General features: G+C 37.1%; 1 protein-coding gene across 1 annotated transcript in view; it reads left to right on the top strand.

The window, feature by feature from the left end:
• LOC105498683 (RAR related orphan receptor B) overlaps positions 1–19,400 on the top strand; it is a 194,067-nt gene that overhangs the window by 119,923 nt on the left and 54,744 nt on the right. Inside the window, exons 2-3 of the mRNA XM_011770940.3 lie at positions 14,142–14,227; positions 18,474–18,615. Of these exons, the coding sequence (XP_011769242.1) occupies positions 14,142–14,227; positions 18,474–18,615 (228 nt within the window). The remainder of the gene's footprint in view (positions 1–14,141; positions 14,228–18,473; positions 18,616–19,400) is intronic.

Here is a 19,400-nt window from a genome sequence, read left to right as displayed (position 1 = left end):
GCACTGGTTTTAAGAATATTTCAGTGTAAAATGATTTATTGTCATTTCCTTGCTAGTACTAGATAGCAATGCACCACAGTTGGAAAAATTAAAATGTAAATTGATAAAATTGTTTCAAATAATATAGACACTGCATTGTTCAAAAAAGATACTTATCAAACTAGAACTCCTTTAATATATAAACTCAGAATCACATCTTTTCACAATGCTTATAGCTTCCTGGTGCTTGTATTTGCAGGGAAAAAAGTAAATACTGTTTCTATGCAATTACCAATTTCAAAATATATGCATTTAAAGATTTTATTGGTGAAATAAGCTATAACCAGCAGATTGCATTTCTGACATCAATGGAGTCTTTAAGTATTTATCCTTGCTACTGACAGATTTACTCAGGATTGTTGCTGCTATTGTTTAGAAATTAATAACACTAGACATACTAACGTCTATGTACTTAATCTTCTTTGGGTCTGAATTACAATAAGCAGGGGCTCAAAGGTGAACAGAAATGTTTCTTTCTCCTCTGATTTTGCGTTTAAAAAAACATGAAGTTATCTTCTACTGTAAAATTATATAAAACATAGTGGTCGATTTTTGGGGTTTATGTACACATACACACACACACACAAAATTCACTTTTTAAATGAACTATATGAGCAAATGTGTTTTCGCTTTTTGCAAAGAGAACCAGATATTTCTCTTTCTCCACTTAAATTTTAGTAGAATTAAAATGAGTATCCCAAATGAAAGCTGTAGTTTAAAAAAAAAAATTCCTACAGTAGAATACCTGGTGTTATGCTTAGTAATTCCTAGTTTTCGGTAATGTTTTCTCGTCTAATATTGCCCTCCAAAAAAACTCTGCCTCTTTAGAAGTAATTCAAATGTCTAAAAAATGGAAAAGAAATGTTTTGTACCAATCCAATTTACATGGTAGCATCAACATGCCTTTGCTACAAATTAATGTATAAGAAACACAGCTAACAAATGGAACAACCATAAGTATCTCCATTCAAATGTTAGTATAGATCACCAAAAGATCATTAGATTGTTCTACTTGTATAAAAAGCAATTTGAAAGACGGAAATTTGGTAAAGTGAAATTTGAAAATTATAATATCGTTTCTCACTACTTTTTGTGGCAATTATACACAGTGATGTTGTGTCTGGGAATAAGGGACAGTCGACATGTTCATACAACTTCACCAGCTTACATAAACACTGAATAAAGCTGTTAGGGATTAGGTGCAGCATGCTGGATCTGATGCGCTCAAATATAAGATATCTCGGGTCCCATAATATTTAGGATTATGCTGGTAATCTCTTTAGAGAAAGTGTGCAGTATCAGCAGAACAGACGCGTCAGTCTTTGAGGGAGTTATTCACTAATTCTACATTTGCTGGGTGACTAAACCTCCACCTCAGTCCCACACTGACACCAGGCCTTTGTGACATTTCACATAGGGTGAAATTATAAGAGGGAGCTTCTAGAGTAACATTCTAAATTATCATTTTGCTCCTGAAGCAATTTCTGGTATGGCGTGCAAATGAGAATACTTTCCTTTAAATTCTGTATGTCTCCTTTTCAAAAAGACCCCATGGGTAAGGATAAACTAAACTCAAACTTGCCTTTCTCTGACCTCTAAAGTCATTCTTATCTCTAGAGATGAAATAAGAACTAAAATTATCTCTTTAATTCTATAATTTCCTTTTATATCAAGATTCAATTCCGAAGCAATGGAGGCTAAATTGCAAATTTGCTGGAACATAAATTATGTAACAACGTCATTTTCAGTGCAGAAATTGACAATATAGTCGTAGCGTCATCTATGTTCAAAAAAAGTCAAAGCTCTTTTAGATAATCCAAACAATCTCTCACACACACACACACACACACACGTGCGCATGCCAGTAAATATCTCACCTATGTTCTACAGTTTGTGTATATAAGTATTTTGGGCATCAGTGGCTAAAGGCACATTAAAAATCAAAAGTGTCTGTAAACGTGAAAAAGGGACAAAAAACACTACAGGCAAATTGGTAAGATGTTATGAACCAGTTAAATAAAGTTACTATTAGATTAGGAAGAGAAATGTTAATAGAGTCCTAACATCCTAATCTTACATGGACATTATCTCAGTGTGGGGTGATAATCCACTCACACACCTCATGAGAAGATATGATGTCACTTTTATTTTACAACGTTTCTTTTTTCTAAAACAAAGGCATTGAAATTGGTTCTGATCACTATATTTTAGAACATAGCCTCCTTCTTTTCTCTGCCGTCCTGTCTCATCTCTTTTTTTAACACACTCAAGAGATTTAGTCTTTCTTTGCCACCGACCAGAAAAAGACATGTTTTGCTTTGCTTATTTTCAAACTCTCTGAACAAGTGCTGAGAACTTCAGGAATGGTCTCTACTGTGTCTATCAATGAATACAATGAGAAACAGCATGTATGCTTTCTACATCAAACTTTAGTTACTTGACTTTTGCTCGTGTGTGTGTGTGTGTGTGTGTGTGTGTGTATTGTGGGGGTGGAGGGCCAAAGGTTATTGTCCCAATCTTTGAATTGTCTGACTCCAAGTATCTAATTTAATGGCTTTATGTTTATAGTTAGCAAGCATGCATTAAATCCTTGGTCTTTTCAAGTATTCTGGAAAACAATGCAGTATAGGAATTACATGTCAGAATACAGTGAATACTTGGTCGAACTATATGAAATTGGCAATATTAACCATTTTTTGCACAAAAAGGTGGCAATTTCATATGATTCAACTTGATATATGGTTAGTGACTACAGATTAAGGCATGATTGATAATTCTGGAAGCATTCTGCTATTGGTTACTTTTCATTTAACCCCATTAACTAAGTCTCCAAAATAAACATGTCATCTGGAATTTTGTTCTTGTTATTAGATTTTCCTTTTTCACTTTTTAACCACCAACTTTAAGATTGCCCTTTCCCATCAGTATTTACTACTTGAAACTTGCTCAATTTCCAAGACCTGGCTCAAAAGCCACCTCAGCACCAAAGCTTCCCAGCTTCCCCCAGTTCATATTAACATCGTCTTCTTCCAGGTTTATTTAGCAGTCATCTGTCTGCCCTGCATTCTGGTGACATAAACGTGTGTGGCTGTAGAATTATAGTATTAATTGTGAAGATAGAAACTTGGTTTTGCACATAACTGTGGTCTAAAATAAACAGATGTTGGCTGAGTTGTTTTTGTTCTCTTGGGGTTTTTTTGTTTGTTTTTGTTTTTGAGACGGAGTCTCACTCTGTCGCCCAGGCTGGAGTGCTGTGGCGTGATCTCAGCTCACTGCAACCTCTGGCTCCCAGGTTCAAGTGATTCTCCTGCCTCAGCCTCCTGAGTAGCTGGGATTATAGGCACACACCACCATGCCAGGCTAATTTTTGTATTTTTAGTAGAGACGGGGTTTCACCATGTTGGTCAGACTGGTTTCAAACTCCTGACCTCGTTATCTGCCCGCCTCAGCCTCCCAAAGTGCTGGGATTACAGGAGTTGATTATTATTAGCATGAAGGGCTGTTGAATTTTGTCAAAGACCTTTTCTGCATCTATTGAGATAATCATGTGGTTTTTGTCTTTGGTTCTGTTTATATGCTGGATTATGTTTATTGATTTGCGTATGTTGAACGAGCCTTGCATCCCAGGGATGAAACCCACTTGATCATGGTGGATAAGCTTTTTGATGTGCTGCTGGATTTGGTTTGCCAGTATTTTATTGAGGATTTTTGCATCGATGTTCATCGGGATATTGGTCTAAAATTCTCTTTTTTTGTTGTTGTGTCTCTGCTTTGGTATCAGGATGATGGTATCTAGATGATCAGGCTTTGGTATCAGGATGAAGTTGGCCTCATAAAATGAGTTAGGGAGAATTCCCTCTTTTTCTATTGATTGGAATAGTTTCAGAAGGAATGGTACCGGCTCCTCTTTGTACCTCTGGTAGAATTCAGCTGTGAATCCGTTTGGTCCTCGACTTTTTTTGGTTAGTAGGCTATTAATTATGGCCTCAATTTCAGAGCCTGCTATTGGTCTATTCAGGGATTCAACTTCTTCCTGGTTTAGTCTTGGGAGGGTGTATGTGTCCAGGAATTTATCCATTTCTTCTAGATTTTTTACTTTATTTGTGTAGAACTGTTTATAGTATTCTCTGATGGTAGTTTGTATTTCTGTGGAATCAGTGGTGATATCCTCTTTATCATTTTTTATTGCATCTATTTTATTCTTCTCTCTTTTCTTCTTTATTAGTCTTGCTAGCAGTCTATCAATTTTGTCGATCTTTTCAAAAAACCAGCTCCTGGATTCATTGATTTTTTGAAGGGTATTTTTGTGTCTCTATCTCCTTCAGTTCTGCTCTGATCTTAGTTATTTCTTGCCTTCTGCTAGCTTTTGAATGTGTTTGCTCTTGCTTCTCTAGTTCTTTTAATTGTGATGTTAGGGTGTCAATTTTAGATCTTTCCTGCTTTCTCTTGTGGGCATTTAGTGCTATAAATTTCCCTCTACACACTGCTTTAAAAGTGTCCCAGAGATTCTGGTATGTTGTGTCTTTGTTCTCATTGGTTTCAAAGAACATCTTTATTTCTGCCTTCATTTTGTTATGTACCCAGTAGTCATTCAGGAGCAGGTTGTTCAGTTTCTATGTAGTTGAGCGGTAAGAGTTGATTGTTCTTAACGTACTCCTTACTTGTCTTTGCTGGACCATCTCAGATGCTCCTCACTACCTCCAGCAAAAGAAGCACCTCTGTGCAATTCACTTTTTTGAAAAATTAATAGACATTTTTAGCACCACTTTAGATTTACAAAATAATTGAGCAGATAGTACATAGAGTTCTATGCACTCACTAACCCCCAGACACAATTTCCTCTATTGTTATTTTGCATAAATATGGTATACTTGTTACAATTATAAACCAATACTGATACATTATTATTAACCATTTATTCTTCATGTTGTACTGTTCTATAGGCTCTGACAAATCTGTAATGACATGTACCTGTCATTACGGTACTGTACAGAATAGTTTCACTTCCCTAACAATTCCCTGCCCTTTGCCTTCATCCTCTTCCCCCACTCCAAACCCATGGCAAACAGTGATTTTTTAAATTATCTTTGTAGTTTTGCCGCTTGAAAAATATTATGTAGTTGGAATCAAACTGTCTTCTTTCACTCAGTGATATCCATTTAAGTTTCCAACATATATTTTTCTTGGCTTAATAGCTCTTTTTATATTGCCGAATAATGTTACAATGCACAAATGTACCACAGTTGGTTTGTCTGTTCACCTGGTGAAGGACATCTTAGTTGTTTCCAGTTTGGGGTAATTATGAAGGAAGTTGCCATAAGTATTTGTGTGCAGGTTGTCATGTGGACGTAAGTTTTCAGTTCAGTGGTAAATACCTAGGCACACAATTGCTGGGTGATTTGGTAAGACTATGTGTAGCTTTGTAAGAAACTGTCAAACTGCATTCCAAAGTGGGTGTACCATTTTGCATTCCTATCAGCAACAAGCAAGCATCCCATTTGCCCTGCGTCCTCTCCAGCATTTGGTATTATCGGTTTTTTAATAGGTTTATAGTGGCACCTCATTGCTTTTAATTTGCAATTCCTTAATGACTTATGATATTCAGCATCTTTTCATATGCTTATTTTCCATTCATAAATCTTCTTTTGTGAGGTGTCTATTCAGATATTTTACCCACTTTTTGAATTTTAAGAGCGCTTTGTATATTTTGGATTCAAGTACTTTATTACATACATGTTTCACAATATTTTTTCTCAGTCCTGACGTCTCTCCATTCTCTTAATGCAATTTGATTTTCAACATAGAAAAGCTGTATTTTTTTTTTCATTTTCTGAAGCGACATTTTTTGCTCTTTTTGAATTATTCTCCAAGGAATAAACTCTGCCTGATCATTCTAAATTATCTCTGAGACCTGGTTTTGTGGTATGCCATATCCCTGTCCTTCAGTGAAGGTGATGCTGTGTAATCACAAGCTTCCTGTTGAAGGTTTTAACTAAAAGTAGTCTAGAGAAAGGGGTTTAGAAAAAAAAATAAGGAACTAAAGAGAGACGAATTTTATTTACTGAAGCAAATAATTCTGTTTCTTCTTTTCATAACTGGATAAAATGAGCTATCAAGTAGAGTACATGTCTTCATATAGAAAGCAAGAGATAGATAAAGTTCTCTTCACAGAGAGGAGAGGTTTGGGAACAGAGATCCTGAGGGGTAAATTATAGAATGTATTGCTTTCCTCTTTTTTAGAACCTCTCAAATGTTATCATGTATATGAATCACAGAGATGCTGTTACAACCCAGATTCCTTTTTGTTTTTTCTTTGAGACAGAGTCTTGGTCTGTCACCCAGGCCAGAGTGCAGTGGCATGATCTCAGCTCACTGCAACCTCCACCTCCCAGGTTCGAGTGATTCTCCTGCCTCAGCCTCCCGAGTAACTGGGACTACAGGCGCACACCACCACACCCAGCTAATTTTTGTATTTTAGTAGAGACACAGTTTCACCATGTCGGCCAGGATGGTCTCCATCTCTTGACCCGGTAATCCACCCACCTGAGCCTCCCAATGTGCTGGGATTACAGGCATGAGCCACTGCGCCCAGCCACAACCCAGATTCTTATAGGCCCAGGGTAGGAGCAAAACGCTGCGTTTCTATCAGGCACCCAGGGAAGGCCAATGCTACTGGTCAGGGACCACACTTTGAGTCAGCAAGTCTCAGGACAGCACACGACAGATGAGAGGAATGCCATGAATATCCATCATGACCACTGAACTCCGTGTTAACTAATCTGCCTCAATGAGACAGGACAACTTTTCAAATGTTGCATTTCCAGAACTACCGTGAATCGCTAAAATGAGTTCATTGCTTGGTTTCAAAAAACTGCTTGATCTCCCTTACCTTTATCAAAAGAAGTAGACTTTGTACCATTCAATTTTCAAAATAGAAAGACTGTATGTTTTTTAACTTTCTCAAGAGAGCCTTTGTCAGTACCGAGTATCCAAGGAGCGAGCTAGTTGCCACAACCACAAGAGTGAGTGTACAGAAGAGGGAGGTGTCATTACCAAGCATTGCTAGAATGTGGAGAAAATGTGGGTGCAGGTAACAGTCATTAAATCTGCAAAGGAAGCCTGGTACACTGGGTGTTAATTACAGTAACGCAAGATATTTCAGGAGTATGCTGTGTTCTCTTCTCTTTTTTCTGCCTCGTCAATTAGTGACCAGAGTTTTCTCTTTTCTTTTTTTTATTTTATTCTAACCTTTCACTTATCCTACTGCCTTTATAATCCAAAGGAAATGCCTAAAAGGCAAAAGCAGAAACCACTTTTCCAGAATCTAGGAAAATTTAAAATGCCATCAGTTCTTACATTTGCTAAAACTGTGGCTACCTGGACATCACAGAACAGTGCTTCTCAAACTCGAATGCTAGCCTCGGGATCTCATTCTAAAGCAAATTCTGATTCAGCTGGTCTTGAGTGAGTCATGGTAGTCTGCAATTTTACCATGATCCCTGGCAATGCCAATGCCACAAGTCTGTGGACCACACCTTGAGTGATCATGGAAGATATTCACTCAACCTGAATAACATCAGGTTCCACGCACAAGTTATCCCAGTATAATTAAAATATTGACAGGACAAGAGGAATTTAATGGGAATTAATTCCTAAAGTATGAGTTTAAAGCCACTGCAACTTATAAAGTGATTTACTTTGTTTACAAGGGGAATATTTAACTTATCAGTATTTTCTCTTAATGATTATACTAATTGTTGTCATTATTTGTTGGTCTCGTGTTCTATTGTTTCAGTCCTCTGGGGAGTGAGCGAACAACCTTTCAGGGGTAAATGTTCACGTGTAAAAGATAAATCAGCCTCGATTGTGATAATCCTACACATGATGCCTTTGAAAATGATCTTCTTTTGTCATTATCATACGGTAGTAATTTTTTTCTTAATCTAGCTTTCAATGATAAATGGTATAGGGAATTAAAGTAATATAAAGCTAATATAAAACCAAATATATCTTTAAGTTATTTAGGAGCTATCAGCCATTGGAACAGAAAATTCACACAGCCCACCACCCAGAGTATTACAGAGAAGACCCCAGGTGCTAATAGACGTGAGAGTGTTATAGTAGAAATTAGAGTGCACTGAATTTCATGCACTGTATTGCATATTTAGGCAGGAAGCTGATGTTGAGATGCACTCTGCACTGATGAGATACACGTGGGCACAATCCAACGACAGGAATCTTTTAGAATCACCACCTTCTAGCATGGTATACGGGCCGAAGTTCAAGACTTTTATATTTGTCCTCTGAGGATCTTATTTTTCCAAGTTCCTATCGCATCCCAACCTTGGGGCTACTGTCTGATGAATCACAGTTACAGTGGAACTGGTTCCTAGGGATACCTGCTGCATCACAGACCTTTGGGTTTGTTATTAGGTGACATCAGAATATTTTGTACCTAATAGAGATACTTATCAGTCTGCCAGTGAGAGAGGGAAAGAGTACAAACAGAGATTTTAACTTGGATTTGTCGCAGATGGTAGATGAGATACAATTTGGGTAGATGAGATACAACTTGGGCTACTGAGACCATCTGCAAAAGGATTTTTAACCAAAATAGTCATCTTTATTGGAAATTTCTACATGTGTAAATTGTGCTTTACTCAGACATTAAGAGATTTAATTGCACTGCCCACTTTTAGCATAACTGTAAAAGTATGGGAAACAGAAGCTGACAGGTGAATCCAATGTTCAGGAATGTAGTCTGTGTCGAGGAATACAGTGTCCGGTGTCCAGGAATCATAGCTGGGTCAGATGTCCTTAAGGCAAAAAAAAACAAAAAAAGAGAGGGAGAGCGAGAGCAGAAAACAAAGATGCTACAAGTATAGCCCCAAACCAAAAGTGAGAAAACATAGAGAGAAATACTATTGACTCTTTAAAATGTTCAGATCTGGCCTGTCCCTGAGTTTTTCCACCTTCACAGGTGATTTATATGGTAGAGAAAATTTCTAGCTAATAACTTAACTCATTTAATTCCCAATGGGAGCCTTCTCATGTACAAGAATCACTTGGGGGCCTTTTCCAAAATATATATCTCCCACAATCTCTGGTTCATTCTCTTTACCCCAAATATGAAAAATCAGATCCAGCATGGTGGCTCATGCCTGTAAGTTCAGCCCTTTGGGAGGTCAAGGCAAGTGGATCACTTGGGGCCAGAAGTTAGAGACCAGCCTGGACAACATAGCAAGAGTCTATCCTTACGAAAAAATGTAAAAATTAGCCAGGCATGGTGGTGCACACCTCTAGTCCCAGATACTCAGGAGGCTAAGATGGGAGGATCCCCTGAGTCTGGGGATTTGAGGCTGCAGTGAGCTACAATCACACTGCACTCCAGCCTAGATGACAAGGTGAGACCCTGACTCAAAAAAAATTAATATTGCCTCTTGCCTCTTTTATAAGAAGGAGTATATCAAATCTTGTGGTTATACTGAAATAAATAAAACATTTAGAACTACTTTAAGGAGTTATAAAAATTCTCCTTTAGACACAGTAGAAAGCAAAGTATGATCTTGTCTCTGTCTTCAATTGATTTAAAATGCCCGGAATATAGGAATGGGCAAGTTGAATTGTAAGAGTTGGAATGGTGAGAATTGGGAGCCATAAGAACAAACACAGTAAAAATGTTTCCTCCAAGCAGAAAGTACGTGAAAAGTCTATTATTATTACCATTCTTAATGGATGCTTTTAAGAGTTAAGGTATTTTGTTTCATCAAAGTGATACATATTCTAGTTAACTAATTAGCTGGATTAGTTTATATAATCAACACCTGCTGTTACTAGCAGAGGTTCTGAGGGGGCAGAACTAAAAATATGTGTGTTTTGATACGCAGAAAGAAGTGAAAACATGGTAGATTTGTGCGAAGTTGTGGCAAGGAACTCTAAACAAAGAAGGAGTTTTCAGGGGGAACTCGGGGGAGAGAAGTGCCATCTTCAGAGGGGGAAAGAAATTTGGTTTATTCCATAGTTGTTGAATAGGCTCTGCCTGCCAGATCGCTAGATAGTAAACTAATTGTACTCCATCAATTGTTCTAATATAAAATAAAGCAGCAAATTATTTTAAATTTTTCATGACACTCTTTGACACTGTCAGAATATTGTTTCAAAAAAGATAAAACTATATAGCATTGATTTTATAAACAAAAATATTAGTTAATACATAACATTTTAACCATAGCCTCCACAAAGGATTACCAATAGAAAAATGTAAGTGAAATGAATATGTAAGAAATTGAAAAATATGAAAAATGAATAAACTTCACTAGAGCCATGTCTCAGGGCATTTCATTTCCTCTAAGTTTGTCTCTTGGGGAATACTATTGTTGAATAAATCCATGAGTCAAGCAAAAGTACAAAAGTCAAACTCTTTCCTCAGTTTCCTTCCATTACCTTCATTGTAACAGCTGGTGAAGTCCAAACAACCGAATCCTCCCAAGATATTCAGTTGGAAACCACAGTCAATAGCATGTCACTAGGTCTGTATTAACCGCAAGACAATTCCACCAGAGGCTATGCCTGTTATAATGACAAGATATTTAGAAATGGCAGGCATTGAAGCACTAATGGGATTGGTTGTTCTAATCAGTTTGTGAAATGCTGTCTGGAAGATGTGCTTTATAAAATACATAGTATAGGCCAGGTGTAGTGACTCACACCTGTAACCCCAGCACTTTGGGAAGCTGAGGCAGGCAGATCACAAGGTCAGGAGAGCGAGACCATCCTGGCCAACATGGTGAAACCCCATCTCTACAAAAAATACAAAAATTAGTTGGGGGTGGTGGCGCACACCCGTAGTCCCAGCTACTGGGGAGGCTGAGGCAGGAGAATCTCTTGAACCAGGGAGGTGGAGGTTGCAGTGAGCTGAGATTGCGCCACTCCACTCCAGCCTGGCAACAGAGCAAGACTCTGTCTCAAAAAAAAAAACAAACAAATAGTATAAACTATAAAACTGTAGCTCAGAAGCACTTTATTTCCTTACAAGAGAGAAAAGAATTAGTACTTTAAATGACTTTAATCTACCTTTACCTACCATAAACCTCAGATGATTTATTCTATTGCAATAAGTTAAAATGGTCACAGATTTCCAAACCGATAACCCCTTTCCACATACAGCTGTACACATATGCCATTTTGAGTGACTTACTTCTCTTTAAAAATGCTGTTAAGATGTTTATAGTTCTTCAGGATTACATGTTGAGCCAGGATTATAAATATGTATAAATATGCAGATGCTCTATCGAATGTTCCTTATCTCATTTGTATTTCCAAAGTTGTGTAAGATAACCTCTGTGGCTTTCAAAAACATCTTGTCACACCCCAGGGGGCAAATTATCTCTATTTTCATTTCCTTTAAAGTTAGATCATTTTATAATTAAAAACTTATTGAAGCAGATTCTCCCCACGTGTAAGCTACTCCCTGGGGAGTAATTTATGCAAAGAGAACCTTTGACTTAATATTATATAAGCCAAAAACCATACGATGGATACCTGAGGTTTTCAGTCAATTTTATAATCGCTATAAACAATCCAACATTTGAAAAGTTATTGCTAAAAAAAAAACCTGTAGTACAAATGACTTGCAGTGTCATTCATTAGATTATTTTTAAATGAAAAGATCTTTGATAAAGGAATAATAATGTGGCTTGTCATATTTTGTGTCCAAAAGTTTTAGAAAACCAGTTAACAAGGATGATTGATGTGATGATGATGATGATAATGAAGACTAACATTTCCTAGCTCCTTAACCATTTTACAAGGTGCTTCACGTAAAATATCTATCTGATCCTCCCAAATCTATGAAGTTTGTCAGTTATGCTTTACAAACCAGAAAACATAAGATCAGATATTTTATCTTGGCCGTGGCTCCAATCATTAGCAGACTAAGGACTGGAGTCTGGAAGGACAGAACAGAATAACATCAAATCTCATAGTTTTCTCCTATCACAAAATCTTGAAAACAAATACTAGCTCACGTAATCTAAAAGCTAAAATAAAAAGAAATGAAAAGAAACGTATACTTAGTCTCATAAGTATTTTAGGTGACTTTGTCTCTTCTGATGCTGTTTGTCTTTAGCTCTTTAGCTGGAGCTATTGGAGAAATACAGGAATTTAAAACTGTAATCTTATTTTGTCTGTGTGGAAGTCAGAGAATGGTTACTGAATGAAGTATCAGGATATTTAGCTGATTTCTGGTTGTCAATTCCCAGTTCAACTCAAAAGCAGACTATAACCTGGATCCTCAATTTTTTCACATGAAAAATAGGCACATAACACTGAGGTATTTTTGCTTACAAAGATGATTTGAAATTTCTGTGAAATATTTACTTTTTAAAAAATGTAATATACTACCCTAAAGCTAAGTATTGTCTTTTTTTAAAAATGTAAAATAATAAGAAAAAGAGGGCAATGTCTTGCATTTATTTGTTTTGTATATTCAAGAGTGAGAAACTGTAGAAAAGCATCCAAGTGGCAGATTGATATACAAAGCATTTTGAAGTATATTTTGCATAATTATTTTAAATTGGAAGAGGAAATAGCAGATCTTCTAGTGTGTGTAATTTTAACAACTCTTAGAATACTATCAGACATAGGAATCACTACATTCTAAATAAATTTTATCTCATGGATTCATCCATAACCTGTGTGCTGATTATTTAAAATCATCTTACCAAGAGGTTCTATATACAGGACATTACACCAAATTGCACACATAGAAAATAGAAATCCCATGCCCCACCGTATTCCGCCAAAGTAATTGCCTTACGAACAACCCCATTTCTGTCAAACCTACTACTTTATCTCAGCCTCTTGGCTAGGAAGCTAGGAGTCACCTTTGACTCTCCATGTCCACGTCTGTTCCCTTTTTTAATCATATAATCTAGCTTTTGCCTTTGAACCATCTTTCTATTTATGTCTTCCTCTCCATTTATCCTGCCACTGATGTAATAAGCCATGTTTTTATCTCCTAACACACAAGTTAGAAGTAATTTTTAGTTGGTCTTCCGCTTGTTTATGGGTAGCCTGCCAAACTCACCTTTCTAAGGTGAGTTACTTTCATCATTTCTTTACCCTGTTCACTTCGTTGATTCCTTATGGCCAGTGAGATCAGGTGAAAATCCCGCTGCCTAACCCCAGGAACTCCATAATCTGGCATCATCCCTCTAGCCAATCATCTGACCTAAATTTGCATTATAGCCAAGTTATTGTCTCAATGATCACAATCCACAATCATCCCAGGCCTCCAATCTTTTTAATTTCCCTTCTGCCTACAGAAATGCCCTTTGCCTTTCCCTTCAGCCTAACTAAATCCTTCAGAATCAACAAAAATCTTCAGAATCAACAAAAATGCCTTCATCTCCAATGAAACGATTTCAGTTTGTATTGAATTCATATTTAGTACCCTCATAATTCATCCTGATTTCTCCTTGTATTAATTTTATTTTATTAATTAGATTATTTGTATAATTAGCATATCTTATCCTCCATCAACAGCCTTTATTATCTTAGAGAACATATACAGCATGCTCAATAAATATTGGACTGATTTATTATTGGCATTTTTGTAAGTAAATATCCAGCCACACAATGTATAAAGCTACCATGCACTTCCCCATCCCATAGTTTTGCTTTATTTATGTATTTATTTTAAATATCACTGAGATAAGGCTATGTGAAAGCTCTCAGTAACTTAATGATTCAAGTGCAAAATAAGAAAAGAAAAGCCGTGGGTTCAAAGGCTTTTTGAGTCCCACTATTTTTAAGGCCAAGTTCACAAAGGAGAAAACAGTGAATGCAAGACTTCGGAAAACTGGTTCTGGTTATATTTTTTTAGTTTGAGAAAAACAAAGCAAACAATGGCGGAGAAATGTGCTTTGACTAAGAAGAAGTTTAGGACAGCCATGCAAATACTAGTGGATGACTCCCATACCACCGCCCACACCCAGTATTTTCAAATACAAACATCAAGGCAGAGATAGATGGGGAGATAGGAAGAGTGAAAGGAGAAAGAAAACTTTTGTATGCTCAAAATGTGTATTTTCTCCTTTCAGCACAAATTGAAGTGATACCATGCAAAATTTGTGGCGATAAGTCCTCTGGGATCCACTACGGAGTCATCACATGTGAAGGCTGCAAGGTATGGGACTTTCAGACCGCACGGTTCTGTATTTGCCTCAGGCATCTGTGTACCTCACAAGACGAGGTGACACCTTTTTCAGGAAGGCTTGCTAAAGGATCCTTCTGCCTGCTGCTGACATTCAGGAATTCTCGTGTGGTGGGTGGGAGGGTTGATTTTCTGTTCTTTCGCCTTTTACCTTTTTGTTATTGTCTAACTGGTCAGCAGCTCTTTAAAAATGGATTCGTATTTAAAACCTGGAATTATTCACATTTACAGAGATATAAATACTGACTCTTGCTGTTTTAGCAGTATTGTCTCCAGTAAATTCCAAGGCACTTATTACTATATGAAAAAACTAAAGGTTAAAATAAAGATTATAAACTAATAAGTACATATTTATCTGCTTGAGAAAGAGGAAGTGAAGGTAACAGCTACAATATGCATATGGCCATCCTTTATTCTCACATTACAGGAAAAAAAAAAAGAAAGAAAGAAAGAAAAGAAAACTGGAAACATGGTATGTTAGAAGCCAGCAAGATTATCTCTAAATCAACTAAAATTCACCTACCCACACCCACCCCTTCATTTTCCAATGAGGTCCTGAGGTATAAACAAGATTATGTCATCTGATCAACATCATTGATTCAGGCAGTGAAGAACAGCATGGCCAAAAACACAGGGTTTTTCAGTCTCAATCCAGCGTTCCACTTCCAGACAGATTCCACCCACCCTTCCCGTGGCAAACTAATTCCTGTAAGCAAGTTGCTCTCTTAAATAAAGAGCTGGAGGAATAGCAGTAAACGTAGACTGAATCTGAAATAAAAGAACTTTGAAATTTAACAGTAAGTTTTAATAATGAATCCCTTAGAAGGAAAGAAAGTGAGTGTGAGAGACATAATAGCCAGGGAAAATCTAAACAGTTCTATAGCTATAGTTAAAGGACCATGTGTAAACAGAACAAATAAAATGCAGCCACGGTCTGGGAGGGAAAGGTAATATGCTGGTAAAGTTATTGGCAAGAGCAATTGTGTTTTTGATCAAAGATGCAAGCAAAGTGAATTATTCTTTTAAGATCAGTAAACTGAAGGAGGGGTAGTACAGTCATAGAGTCTAAGATCTAATCTTAATCTTAAACAGGCTTTCAAATGTACACAAGGCAAAACATACTGTAACTGTCAAATACTGGTACCGTGTGATAAATTGACAGTGTCTTCATAATAGTCTCAAAAAGGCGTGAGTCCTGGAATTAAAACTGGAGTGAAGAAAAGGAAATAAATAAGAATAAAGTGGGAGAGGGAAGAAGAGGGAGCATATTAACATACTAACCTGTCAACACACTGCTGTACTTTAAAGATGATTAGTGATAATCTATTTGTGAATATCATGAGCTGTTCTTTGCATTCTGTTCCTCTGCAGCCCTATAATTAAGAATTGCATGTTATCCACTTTAATGCAATTTTTCAACTCATCAAGAATAAACAAGAAAGCAAAATTATGTCAGCAATTGTTTACCCTCCTTGAATAAGTTATTACATCCTCTAGGCAGAGAGACAGATAGTTTTCTTCATAAACAATAATAACTTAGGAGTCAGAATCTTCTCCATTGAAAGTATTTCTACCATTATATTGGCTTGTTATGCAATCTTGAGAGCTCTGGTTTACATAATAGCTACTAAAACTGATTTTTAGATCAATGTCAAAATGGAGATGTTTGGCATTTGATTGTGTAAGCTCTATTTGAAAAATGTGTGATTTCAAAAGATGGGGATATGTTCAGTTTAAAAAGCAAAATATTTTAAACAGTAATTTCCAAAAGATTTAACTAATGTGCAAATATAACCCAACAGGCCAATAGCCAAGAACAAGTGTCATCTTTTCTATGTAAAGGAAGAAACCACAATTAAAGAAATTATGTTGTTATTATGAAACATACTCTGAGGTTTTAGTTAAAATGGCACTATACACCACACTATTTTTTTAATTCATGGAAAAACTCACATTTGTATATATGCTACAATTTTCTGCAAATAGAAAACTTCAAAATTCTCTTCAGAATTTGATGTCAATGTCAGCACATTCAGTATCAACCTCTGAGTTTTCATAATGCTGTTTTCAAGTCAACATAAACAACCCATTCTGAATAACATCAATTCAGCTTGTGCACTTATTCAAATTTCTATTCATTCAATAAAATTTGGAACACAATCTCTTTCATGCCAAAAACCTCATTTGCAATAATGAGCAACAGATAAGCAAGAAACGTGTCGTAATTAATGTCAAATTGGTCTTAAATTAGGGCTGTAGCTGTGACTTCAGAAAAGTCTTTTCTGTCCTGTCAACTCTTTTGCTAAGTAGCACTAGAGTATCCAAAGATAAAAACCACACAATTCTGTCTTAAAATGTAAATTTCAAGTCATCTTTAATCAAGACTGATGGGCTGAGGTTATGCTTTCTGACAGTTTTCCCAGTATATAAAGTACATCATTTCAATCCCTGGGGGCTTACGTTTGATCTCTATTCTAAGATGCTCCATGAATTCAGTCAAACTGGACAGTCAGGTGTCTCATTCTGCCATCACTGGTTTATTAAATAAGGAACGCACGTGGATGTATGGGGATGAAACTAGTCCTTGTTGTTGAATGGCGAAGCCAGTTGGGACTCTCTCTCTGAGGAGATCCTCGACCACACCTCCATGTTTGAGATTCCTCACAGACTAACTAAGCTCTCTTCACCAGTGCCATGCTGAGCCATATTGGAGCTCAAGACAAAAGGAAAATCAGTAACACAGATCCTTTCTTTAAGTTATTGGGTATTTTTGCATTAATGTTGATTTTTTAACACATTATGTTAAAATATTGTATTTTCTAATTACAAAAATTTTAGGTGACCTTTAAATGTTGTGGGCAAAGTGTCTGCCTCACTAGGCTCACCTAGCCCTGGCTCTGCTTCTTCCTGTAGATAGTTGAGGAAACAAAGAAGCTGTTTGAGGGAAGTCAGAGGATCTATTCTAGGCTTCTCTGCAAGATAGGCATTGAATCTACCATTCCTGAACTTTTCTAGACTTCCTCCTTCCAAAAGATGATGCTGTGGGATATCTTTTCCCAAAATTTGTCTTAGAAAGCGTAATGTAGACCATCATTTTGCTCATGATACATTGCACTTTTCCTTTTTTCTCTAGACAATTCAAGAGCAAAGAGTGATTAAGGAAATCGATTACATGAGTCAATGAATGGATGAATGATAACTTAATCTATCTCTGGAGAAAATGCTTATTTTCCCCAATAGAGTTTTCTATAAGACAACTAAGGAAAAATTTTTTTTTAAATCAACTCAGCTGTGGATTTATTTAGAGAAGCAGTGTGTGGCCACTGGCAGTTCATTTTGTACCTGATGAACCCAAATGTACTTGCATGAAGACATCTTACACCGAATAACCTGAGGCCAAGTAGAGACCATTCATTCAGTTTTTACTTAATACTTTTTGTTGTTGAACAGCTTATATATAATATTTTCTTTTTTCAAAAGTATGGTTGATTATTAAAAACAACTTTCAAGACCCAGCCACGGTGCACACACACACCTGTAGTCCCAGCTATAGGTTGAGGCAGGAGGATCACTTGAGTCTAGGAGTTTGAGGCCACAGTACACTATGATCCTGCCTGCAAATAGTCACTGCACTCTAGTGTGAACAACATAGCAAGACACCTCAAAAAGGTAGAAAAATAAAACACTTTTCAGCTGCATTCTAGCCCAATTCGGAAAGTTTATGGTGGGGGAAAACACATCTTAGAAACTAAGAAAACAGTAGCACATACTCCTCAGTGTTGCTTTTTCTTACCAATACCTCAAGTTCCTCACCACCACAGCACTTGATACAAGCCTATGTGATTGTCCCCACCAAGTTCTGTCATGTTTGGTTTAGTACTCTCCTTTGCTACTCCTTCCCCGCTGCTCTTTGCGGGACAGAAACTTCTGTTTATTTCTGCATAGAACAGCACAGCTGCAAATGTCTTTAGCAAACATTTATTCAAGGAATGAATGAATGAGTGAATGGGTAAATGAATGATACCCTCATATCTCTGCAGATAGCATCTATTTTCCCCAGCAGAAATATCTGCAAGCCATACGAGAAGAGGTATCCAAAGAGCTTTAAAAATTAAACTCAGTTATGTTCACTGCAGAAAATGTAGCAAATGTATATGTTAATGTTCTCTGTTTCCCTTCTTATAAATCTGTTTCTCTCCCCTTCTCTTTTTCCCTCAAGGGATTCTTTAGGAGGAGCCAGCAGAACAATGCCTCTTATTCCTGCCCAAGGCAGAGAAACTGTTTAATTGACAGAACCAACAGAAACCGTTGCCAACACTGCCGACTGCAGAAGTGTCTTGCCCTGGGAATGTCAAGAGATGGTAAGGCATTACATTTCTGTTTCTTACTTAAGCCCTTTCAAATGGATGCTTTGCTGGAGTCTATTTAAGCTGCTGGAAGAATTCTAGACGAGGGAATTGGGGATAAGAAGAAAAGAAAACCATCGTGCTGGTAGTGCATTAAAAGGAAAAGTAAGAATATACAAAAAGAGAGCATTGCCTACGAAATAAGAAGAAAGCAAAGACTTTACTGTGGCTCATGGAGCAACTTGTGCTAACTAGGTTTAGCGGAAGCCACATAGGCCTAGGTTGAAGGTGACCATCTGTCTAGGTTTGCCTGCAAATGAGGGATTTCCTGGGACATGAGACTTTCAGAGATAATGCCCAAAAGTCCTAAGCAAACCAGGACCACATCCGAGTATGTTCTCTGGGTAGGTCTGACTGGGCTTGCTTACTGTGTGGAGACACTAAGGAATGGCATATGCTTCTGTGGGAAGCCTGGAAGTCCTGCTGGCTGGTCATAGCTACCCAGAGGAGGAACTGGACTATCTGAGCCCATAATGAAGTTTCCAAAGACTAGAGCGAAGTCCAAGTCTTGGAAGGGCTGTGTAGGTGATGTCCTCCTCAGAATATGATACCATCTGCACTCCAACTTCACACCTACCCACACTGAATTGCTTGGTTTCCTGAGGGAACATCTTAGAGTAATGAAAGAGGACAAATGAACTCAAACAAGATGAACTAAGAATTTCACCTAGCTTTGTTTCCATTTTCAGTCATTCATCCAAAGTAATTCTTTCCCTGTTGACATTGGACACATCACCCCA

The sequence above is a fragment of the Macaca nemestrina genome, chromosome 14, assembly GCF_043159975.1.
Source record: "Macaca nemestrina isolate mMacNem1 chromosome 14, mMacNem.hap1, whole genome shotgun sequence".
In the NCBI taxonomy this organism is placed as follows: Eukaryota; Metazoa; Chordata; class Mammalia; order Primates; family Cercopithecidae; genus Macaca; species Macaca nemestrina.
This window is presented reverse-complemented; position numbering and strand designations above follow the sequence as displayed.